This window comes from Sinocyclocheilus rhinocerous, unplaced genomic scaffold (genome assembly GCF_001515625.1).
Source record: "Sinocyclocheilus rhinocerous isolate Xijiao unplaced genomic scaffold, SAMN03320098_v1.1 scaffold547, whole genome shotgun sequence".
Classification (NCBI taxonomy): Eukaryota; Metazoa; Chordata; class Actinopteri; order Cypriniformes; family Cyprinidae; genus Sinocyclocheilus; species Sinocyclocheilus rhinocerous.
This window is the reverse complement of record NW_015662974.1, coordinates 13,442-24,107: the sequence shown is the minus strand read 5'-3', so window position 1 is coordinate 24,107 and position 10,666 is coordinate 13,442. Positions and strand designations below refer to the sequence as shown.

General features: G+C 36.3%; 1 protein-coding gene across 2 annotated transcripts; it reads right to left on the bottom strand.

Annotated features, from left to right (window-relative positions):
- Positions 1-1,704: 1,704 nt before the first annotated feature.
- sod3a (superoxide dismutase 3, extracellular a) lies at positions 1,705-5,590 on the bottom strand. Of its 2 annotated transcripts, none has more exons than XM_016538942.1 (2): positions 5,540-5,590; positions 1,705-2,426 (listed from the first exon to the last, which is right to left on the bottom strand). In XM_016538942.1, the coding sequence occupies exons 1-2, from the start codon at positions 5,540-5,542 to the stop codon at positions 1,755-1,757; spliced, it is 675 nt and encodes a 224-aa protein (XP_016394428.1). In that variant the 5' UTR covers positions 5,543-5,590; the 3' UTR covers positions 1,705-1,754. The 2 variants fall into 2 exon arrangements, with proteins under 2 accessions (XP_016394428.1, XP_016394426.1); XM_016538940.1 differs by lacking the exon at positions 5,540-5,590 and adding an exon at positions 3,944-4,060 and having other exon boundaries at positions 1,706-2,426.
- Between the last annotated feature and the right edge of the window lie 5,076 nt (positions 5,591-10,666).

Below are 10,666 nucleotides of genomic sequence, written 5' to 3'. Positions count from 1 at the left end.
GCTTTGAATACATCAACTCGCAGTAAAATATTATAATTCTTTTTTAGTTGACGATATCTGGCAAACACTAGAGCAATCCCGATTCAGACTTTATGCATAAACATTATTAGTTCAAGCACAGCACTAATCCTAAACTCAAATCTGTTGGCTTAGCCCATGGCGGCCTCTCACAGCAGACATCACATCTCCCTTCTGAAAGTAATTCATTGCATCCAATTATTTCAGCGCTTCTCCGTTCAAGAGCACTGTCCCAAACAGACCTTAAGAGGAAGCGCACGGCACATTGCGTTTTACGCCCTTATTTATATTCTGTTTGATTTGTTTATGCATTGGGAATTGATGCAGCTTGTCTGTCGGTGGTTGTTCAGCACAAATCATGAAACCGAGTCTCTCAGTGGCCAGGAAAACTTCTTGACTTATTCTGGATTTCAGATATTATTTATTTATTTGTCATTTCTGTTGGCTGCAATCTGTCGCTTTGAATACATACATACTGTATATACATCAGTATAACAAGTTTGGAAACAATGGAAGTTAAATATATAATAATAAAAATTAGAAGCTTTTTTTTTTAATTTATGACATACTTGAACAAAAGAGCATTGTAGTCTATTTGCATGAATTATGTTATTGCACTGATGTCGATCAGCTGGTAACGGTTATGCAATGTGATATTTGGCCCAGTTTCACATTATCTGCTCAAAATACTTGTGCAGAATGGGAACAGAGACAGCTTTTGTCACAGTGGTACAGCAGTCTAGACTGCATCTTAAGACTGCATTTATTACCGTTTTGGCTAAACTATAGACTTACCCCCAAATACTGATCTGTTTCTTTTATTTTATGTTTTGATACAATGTGTATACAGTATATACATAAATGTGGGCGAAACTGGCATGGCAAACCCCCTACTTGTTATAATTTAAACCCCTAAATGTTTCATATGACTGACAACACTAGAACTATTACATGTAAGGTTTAAAAAAAAAAAAAAAACATGAATTGCTGGATGAGCTTTAGGTAAGGTTTGGTTTGGGTGCAAATGGTTCATTTCCCATTTGTTTCTAATGCGTTCATTTTTGACTGCAAGGAGTACAAGTGTTCCAAGTTTCCAAAACCTTTAGCAAGTTTTGTACCATTCCGATTAAGTAAAAAATAATAATAATTTTAAGACATTTTTCAGTCAAAAATGGCTAAAGAGCACCAGAATGTTAAATACTTTTGTTTGTTATGGCAATACATCTAGGACATTTTAAAGGTATTTTTTAATATTATATTAATGCAGGACACAGACAAAGAATATACAACACTTACAACTTTATTGGTGTCAATGATTCCATGAAGAACATTTAGTGGAGCCTTTCCATTACACAAAAGTTCTTAATAAAGCACTTCACACTAATAAAATATGATTCTTTTATGAAATGTTCTTTGTGGAGCCAGAATGGCTCTTCTATTGCATCACTATTGCATACTGACCCTCCACTTGTTCCAAACCTGTGAGAGTTTCTTTCTTCTGTTATTTTGAAGAATGTTGCTAATCAGTTGACAAGAGCCATTGACTTCCATAGTATTTTTTCCATACTATGGAAGTCAATGGCTACCAGAAACAGTTTGGTTACCACCATTAAATGACAGAATGTTCGTTTTGGCTGAACTATCCCTTTTAAGGTTAATAATTACTGACCTATTTCAAACACAGTATCAATCTAAGACACAATGCATTATTTCTTCTGCTCCTCTCATCTTTTACTCTAGTTTCCCTCCTCCGCCTCTTCCCCGGGGAGCCCTTCAGTCTCCTGCCACAGACGTGGAGTAGTAATGCCAATCACACAGCCAGCGATTCTCTTCCCAGCATTCCCACTGCGTTTGCTCTCCTCATCTGACCCCATTCCCAGATCGTCCTCCTTCTCATGAACAACCACCGCACGTCCCAGAACGGACTGACCCCCGAACAGCTTGGCCTCTGGGAGCTTCTGGAACTTCCTTATAACTCCTTGCTTGGAAACAAAGTTGCCCAGGTCTCCGGGATGACCGGGATGGTCAACCGCCCGCGGATCGTAATGAGGACCAGCAGTGACGCACCCTTGACTGAGGTCTCCATACTGATGGATGTGGATGGCGCGCGCTTGCTGATCATCGGCAGGCAAACCATGGAGGTTGATTTTCACTGCTAGCGTTCCATTGGGAAAGACCTGCTTGAAAAGCACCTGCCCAAAGATCTGTGGCTGGCTGGCTGGTAAATTAGGGACGGGAGTTACTTCACAAGTGCCGTAGATTGTGTTGTTGAACTCCACGACTTCTGGCTTTGGAGCTTCGACGATCTCAAGAACAGGACTGTCAGAGAACTCTCCACTTTGTATATGCAGCGCCAGCAACATCAGAGGAAATTTTAGGATGATTTTCTCCATGTTGCGGTTTAAAGCCTAGAATGAAGAGTGGAATCAGTGAAATCATGCAATTTTAGCAATGCAGTATTTTTGATAGAGGAGCAATTCAAGGAAATAGTTCCAGTGAGTGCACACATCAAAGTTCTCAGTTTTGTTCTTCTCTTCTCTGCATTCGGCACATTTCAAAGCTTTTTTCCAGGGAGCTTTGTGAGGGAAAGTTGCATTAGCTTGAAATAGCACAGCCAGATTAGATTGCATTAAGGGCAAAATATCACAACCATATGAAAAAATATAAATTTTTTTTGAATTGCCGTGTACACTTGTGAAAAACAAACATGCTTTATATTGAATGTGCACTTGTAGTGTGCTCCAAATCTTGCAAGTATATTTAAACACAAAACCTGTACTTGCAGATAATATAAAATAAGTCCACTTAAGTTAACACTTAGGTACACTTTTAAAAAGTGAGCCAATAATGTCAAATTAAGTTACTTCAGAGTAGATTTTAAATTAGATTATGTTTTAATCTTTTTTTGTGGACAACAAATCACTCAATTCAGATCACATCAAACCATGCAAATTATAATTGTTATACTTTGTTCTCAAATGGTTAATGTTAACATCAACAACATTGCGTGACTAAGTGTATATAGTGTGAATTAGTGTTTTGTAGATTCAGTCTGATCTATAGTCGTCATACCATTCAAATTTCATATAAAGAAATTGTTCTTTTAACCCAAAAAGCAAATTAATGTTCCTTAGAACTGGTTCTCTTTGAAATACAACTCTATTTGAAATCTTGTGTAATCCCACGTATCTGTAATCAGATGCAAATTTAAAACTGGAACGTAACCTAATTTCAGTCACTTACATGAGTTTCATTAACAATCCTTTCTGGATTACAATCCGCCATCAAAATGAGAAGTTTAATTATTCCAGCTGCTGAAAGAAAAGGCTATAAATGATCTGCCACCTGCTGCATCCTCGCATGCGATATAGCCTACTAGCCGGGACTCCTTTGAGTTTACACACGTGACGTAATGACGCAAAGACGAACGGCGGCGTGCTCATATTTCCCGCGAAATCCTACCAGTACAACTCAAATTAGAAAACATTACAAACTTACCGTGAATCGGGCTAAAGTAAGGCGATAGTTTGAACACTGGCTGGTTATGGATTTGCTTAAATTAATTTCGGATAATTGATAAACCCAAAAAAAAAACAAAAAAAAAAGTTAAGGACTGCAGCTTCAAAAAAAGGTTATTAAAAAAAATTCAGTAATTACCGATACCCGAACGATATTAAATATTATAGCATGATATTTTTTTTTAACCATATCGCCCAGTCCTATTCTCATTTTCTAGCCCAGTCTGAATGGCACTGGTTTACACAAACATACACGCTGCTCATTCTCCGTGTTCTCAACTCCTTTATCTCCCGTAAATAATATCTAACACATTACTTTACATACATAACCCTAACGTTACTTGCATACAGACCTTACACTTACATTACACATGAATTACACTGAAATGTAATATAAGCGGTTTTACCTGTGTTTGTGTGATATTGTTCTGGGTCGGAGGATGCGGCGGCGAACCAGAGCTTCTTCTTTTATATCCGCGAGTCACCGGAAGAGGATCGTGTGAGGTCATGTGACCGGTATAAAAGCAGCTTTCGCTCACATGTATGGGGTCTGTTGGTAGACCGGGCGAGTTTTTTTTTTTAAATTTTTTTTATTTTGCATTTCAAGCATCATAACAGAACAAAATAGGCTAACATAAACACAACTGTAAGTCCTCACAGACTGAGACATTCATATTAATCATACTATAACAGAGAAATAAACCATCATACAAGACATTAATCCAAATAAAATAAAATAAAATATACTCATGCAACCATAAACAATGTAGGGGATTAAACGAAGTTTAAAGCCTAGAATGAAGAGTGGAATCAGTGAAATCATGCAATTTTAGCAATGCAGTATTTTTGATAGAGGAGCAATTCAAGGAAATAGTTCCAGTGAGTGCACACATCAAAGTTCTCAGTTTTGTTCTTCTCTTCTCTGCATTCGGCACATTTCAAAGCTTTTTTCCAGGGAGCTTTGTGAGGGAAAGTTGCATTAGCTTGAAATAGCACAGCCAGATTAGATTGCATTAAGGGCAAAATGGAACAACCATGTGAAAATTTTTTTTTTTTTTTTTGAATTGCTGTGTACACTTGTTCTTCATATTGAATGTGCACTTGTAGTGTGCTTCAAATCTTGAAAGAATATATAAAAAAAAAAAAACATGTTAAGATATAAAATTAACTATATAAAAGTCTACTTAAAGAGAGACACTTTCATGACTGTGTTTCTTAACACACTTAAATATACTTTTAAAAAGTGAGCCAATAATGTCAAATTAAAAAGTAGATTTTAAATTAGATCATGTTTTAATTATCTTTTGTAGTGCTTTAAAGAAGTACATTTGACATACTAAAGTACATAACTGTAAAAGTGTTATTCAATATTACATTGAATATTACAAAGATATTTTAAATGCACTGAATTGCAACTCCATCATTATAAGTGTGTTATTACAAATGCATTTAAATACACGACATACAAGTTTCAAAGGAAAAGACATTAAAGTATATTTTAGTTTGCCATAAATTCTTGTCAGTAACATTCAGCAGTACTTTAACCATATTTCAAAAACAACAGAAGTAATTATAAAATGACATATAAAGTACTACAAAAGCACTCTAAAATTCAGATAATTGCATTCAATATAAATGTAAACTATAATGCGTTTCATTCAGTTGCAATTATTTTCATAACATGTACTATTTTTAAAAGTATGTGGAAGTCTACTTTTTAACGAGGGAAAGTTAAAAAGACAAAATATTCATGTTTTTGTTTAACACTCTATGATGTTTTATTTATAGATCAATCTTGACAGCTTTTCTTGCACATTCTGTCTAGTATTATTAGCTACGCAACCAAAAAAGAAGAAAAAATAAATCAATCAAAGGAAAGACCACTACAAAAAGCCACACTGCTGATTAGTCAACATCAAGTCAATATTTGCACAAGCTATCAATGAAAAATCAAAACAACAAAAAAAAATTAATAAAATTGAAAAACAGTGAAGGTACATTACCATATCGAAATGTTGTCCTGAAACAGTGTGCAGACTGAATATTGCAGTCACAAGATTTTTGCGAAGCTTAATCCGTGTGCTGGGGTGGAGAGAACGTGCACTTGTGATCAAACTTTGTATTATTGATTGGCTGCTCTTCTGAGAACTCATGTCGAGCTTACAAGTTAACCATGATAACACTCCTAGTTATGTTTGGTTACAGTTATTTTACAGTACAGACAGTCTCAGAGTTTCAAGTAAATGAGGCATATTAACCCTCATGTTGTGTTCCAGTCGTTTTGACCGAGAGAGGATTTTGTTTTTGGCAAAAACGCTAGTTAATATTATCACATTGGACTAAAACTGATTTTGCTCACACAGTGAATATTAACTTGTTTTTTTTCTTTAGAATTTTTGTAATTTTTGGGGATATTTTCCCTCTACCTTGTTACACTTGTGGTGTTTGGAGTCAAAAATTACTGGCCTCCAAAAATACTTTCTTGTTTTGCTATATTATTACAATATATTGTATTCAATCTTTTTATCAGCTTGTTTTCTTTCAATTGCACACACTGTAAAAGAAATCTGAAAAAAAGGGCATAATTTACTGTATTCATGCGAAGGAATTTTCTGTATTTATTATTTTGGAGGTGTTTTTATTGTTAAATTTTGTGTGTTAAAATTTTGTGTTAAATTTTCCATTCCATTGCATTGTTTTTTATGAACAGAAATGTCCGTAAAATTAATGGATAATGTCCAGGAAGAAAAGTACCAGTACATTTTTAACAGGTGCAGGTTTTGTATTTGTTTTGGAAATGATTGCTCGTAGGCTTCGTAAATCTGATTTAAAAAAAAAAAAAAAACAAAAAAAAACACAAATGTTTGTTTGTTTTTTTACTCAAAAACATAAGCTCAGATCAATGAGGCCTACGACCAGTTGAGTCCAAAAAGAAAAACAAAACCTGTGCAAATTGAAAGAAGACAAGTTGACAAAAAGATTGAATGCAGGATTTGGAAATATTATAGCATAATGAGAGATTTACAAGCAATTATTAAAAGGCTGGTCATTTTTGACCAGGAACACCAAATTAGGTCAAGGATTTCCAGCACAGCATTTGTTACATAAGAGTTTTGTTGTTAGTTGTGCTTCAATTGTTAGTTATCTTACAAAAAACTGATTTTACTACATGCTCTGTAAATCCAACTCCACTTGAAGCTCATTCCTAACCACGCTTCATAAGGGACTGTCATAAGTGAATATCTCACAGTTGTTCTGTTTCAAGAAACCATTTCTGCAGACTCTGTCTTAAGTCTGACAAGCCTATTTCACAAGCAACTGGCCTGTTATTTAATTGTCTGTGAAAGCAGAAATAAAAAAGGCCTGTATTTCAGATTTATACAGAGAGCAGTGCAAAGTCTTGTTAACGTTAACTTTGTTTTTCCCATCACCATCAATTCCCAGCCGTGAGCAATGATCCAGTTGCTATTATGTAGCTTGTTAGCCATGCCTAGGCTGTGTAATTACCTGTGTCGACGGCAATGATTGTCTTCTGCACTAACTGATTCATTGCAGTATATTATCATAGTCTGAATGTACAGGAGCTGTCTGAGATGTACAAGAGCTCAGTATATTCTGAGACTTTATTCAGGATACTCTCACAGGATGCCAGTACAGGTTTTGATGATTTCCCAATTATATATGGGGTAGAAATAAATTAACTGTTGACTAAACACATAATATGGGAATAATACTGTAAAGTGATTTCTGAAAATCTTTGCATAAATAATATGCATAGTAAAAATTGGATATTTGCCGCAGGCAATAACATCAGATTTGTGATAATACGTAGTAGATAATTTATGTCTGAGACATCTTTTAGTGAAAATGATAGTTAATCCAGAAATAAACATTCAATTATTTACTCACCTGCATGCCACATTTTCTGTTTGTTTTCAGATCTGTTTCTGTTCATGTCTGTCAGCTTTCTATTAGTTTAGTTCTCCTCGGTTCCCTGCTTGTTTGTTTCCATGGTTACTGATTAATTTGAGTCCTCAGTTCAGGTGTGTCGTGTTTGGTTCTTCCTTTGTTCTACTTTGTATTTAAGCCCTCAGTTTTCCTTTCACTTGTGTCTTGCATTGATTCTGTTTCCGTTTGATTTGAGTTGGAGTGGTTGTATTTTCTCTTGCTTTATGTTTTATTAAAAAGACTTCAGAGGATCTCCTTTGTTATGTGCTTCATTACAGCCCTCAACCCATGACAGCATATTGTTGTAAACTGGAAAAATGTTTTTCTGAAAAGCATAAATGTAGATAAAACCTGCATACTCCTGCATGCACATAATTGTATTGAATGTGCACTTGTAATTTAGGATGGGAAGAGCTAAATAAACGTATCACTTCATCCAAACCAACAATGTGTTGTGTCGTGTTTGGTTCTTCCTTTGTTCTACTTTGTATTTAAGCCCTCAGTTTTCCTTTCACTTGTGTCTTGCATTGATTCTGTTTCCGTTTGATTTGAGTTGGAGTGGTTGTATTTTCTCTTGCTTTATGTTTTATTAAAAAGACTTCAGAGGATCTCCTTTGTTATGTGCTTCATTACAGCCCTCAACCCATGACAGCATATTGTTGTAAACTGGAAAAACGTTTTTCTGAAAAGCATAAATGTAGATAAAACCTGCATACTCCTGCATGCACATAATTGTAATGAATGTGCACTTGTAATTTAGGATGGGAAGAGCTAAATAAACGTATCACTTCATCCAAACCAACAATGTGTTTATTAGATCCAGTACCCACTAAATTACTGAAAGAGTTGTTACCCGTAAGAACTGCTTCTCAATATTATTAACTCGTCATTATCTCTAGGTCACATCCCAAAACCCTTCAAGCTGGCGGTTATTAAGCCTCTTATTAAGAAACCACAACTAGATCCTAGTGAACTGGCAAATTACTGACCCATTTCAAATCTCCCGTTTTATGGCTAAATATGCTCCTTCCTGCAAAAAAAATGATATCTATGAATAATTTCCGTCAGGTTTCAGGCTCCATCATAGCACAGAAACTGCACTTGTTAAAATTACAAATGACTTGCTTCTTGCGTCAGACCAAGGCTGCATCTCATTGCTAGTTTTACTTGATCTCAGTGCTGCGTTTGACACTATAGATCATGACATACTCATAGATCGATTACAAAACTATACAGGTATTCAAGGGCGGGCTTTAAGATGGTTTAGATCCTACCTGTCCGATCGCTACCACTTTGTTCATTTAAATGAGGAGTCATCTCAATTATCACCAGTAAAATATGGAGTGCCACAAGGATCTGTCCTAGGTCCTCTGCTATTTGCAATATACATGTTGCCCCTTGGTAATATTATTAGAAAATACAGGATTAGCTTCCACTGTTATGCAGATGATACTCAACTATATATCTCAACAAAACCAGATGAAACTTCTAAATTATCTAAGATAACAGAGTGTGTTAAAAATGTAAAAGATTGGATGACCAATAATTTTCTCCTATTAAATTCGGATAAGACAGAGATATTACTTATTGGACCAAAAGACAGTACACAGAATCTCGTGGATTACAATTTGCAACTAGACGGATGTACGGTTACTTCCTCTACAGTCAAAAATCTGGGTGTTATATTAGACAGCAACCTGTCTTTTGAAAATCATATTTCCCATGTTACAAAAACAGCATTCTTCCATCTTAGAAACATTGCCAAGTTACGAAACATGTTACCTGTTTCTGATGCAGAAAAGCTAGTTCATGCATTCATGACCTCTAGACTGGACTATTGTAATGCACTGCTAGGTGGTTGTCCTGCATCTTCAATAAACAAGCTACAGGTAGTCCAAAATGCAGCGGCTAGAGTCCTTACCAGGTCAAGAAAATATGATCATATTACCCCAATTTTACAGTCTCTGCACTGGCTACCTATTAAGTTCCGTATCAGTTACAAAATATTATTACTTGCCTATAAGGCCCTTAATGGGCTAGCTCCTGCGTACCTAACTAGTCTTCTACCACGCTACAATCCATCACGCTCCCTAAGGTCGCAAAACTCTGGACTTTTGGTAGTACCTAGGATAGCAAAGTCCACTAAACGAGGTAGAGCTTTTTTCGCATTTGGCTCCCAAACTCTGGAATAGCCTTCCTGATAACGTTCGGGGTTCAGACACACTCTCTCTGTTTAAATCTAGATTAAAGACACATCTCTTTGGCCAAGCATTCAAATAATGCATATCATAATCTTGTACTGCAGTTATATCTGATCAAATGCACATTATTATTCTTTAGTTTGGGTTAAACAAATAAATTTTGCTTGGTTGGAACAGCAGCTACGCTAATTATGTCCCTATTTGTTTCTCTGTTTTTGCCACGGGATGTAACTAGGATTTACACAAGCTTCAGTCTGGATCCAGAACACCTGAGAAGAGATGATGCCAACCCCTCAGAGGACCTCAGATGATGCCAACCCTGAAACAACCCACCAGATCCAGTCTGTATCCAGATCAGATGGTCACTGCAGTCACCCGGATCCAGTACGTATTCAGACCAGATGGTGGATCAGCACCTAGAGAGGACCTCTACAGCCCTGAAAGACAGCGGAGACCAGGACAACTAGATGAACACCAGATACAGATGTTATTCCCCTGTAAAGACCTTGTCTCAGACGACCACCGGGACAAGACCACAGGAACCAGATGAGTCTTCTGCACAATGTGACTTTGCTGCAGCCTGAAATTGAACTGCTGGTTTGGTCTGGCCAGAGGAGAACTGGCCCCCCGACTGAGCCTGGTTTCTCCCAAGGTTTTTTCTCCATTCTGTCACCGATGGAGTTTTGGTTCCTTGCCGCTGTCGCCTCTGGCTTGCTTAGTTGGGGACACTTCATTTCCAGCGATATTGTTGACTTGATTGCAAATGATTGCAAAGATACTATTTAAACTGAACTGAGCTGAATGAAGACATCACTGAATTCAATGATGAACTGTCTTTAACTGGAAAATTAGTGTTTACTATTGTCATTTTGCATTATTGACACACTATTTTCCTAATTAATGCTGTTCAGTTGCTTTGACACAATCTGTATTGTTAAAAGCGCTATATAAATAAAGGTGACTTGACTTGACTTGACCATG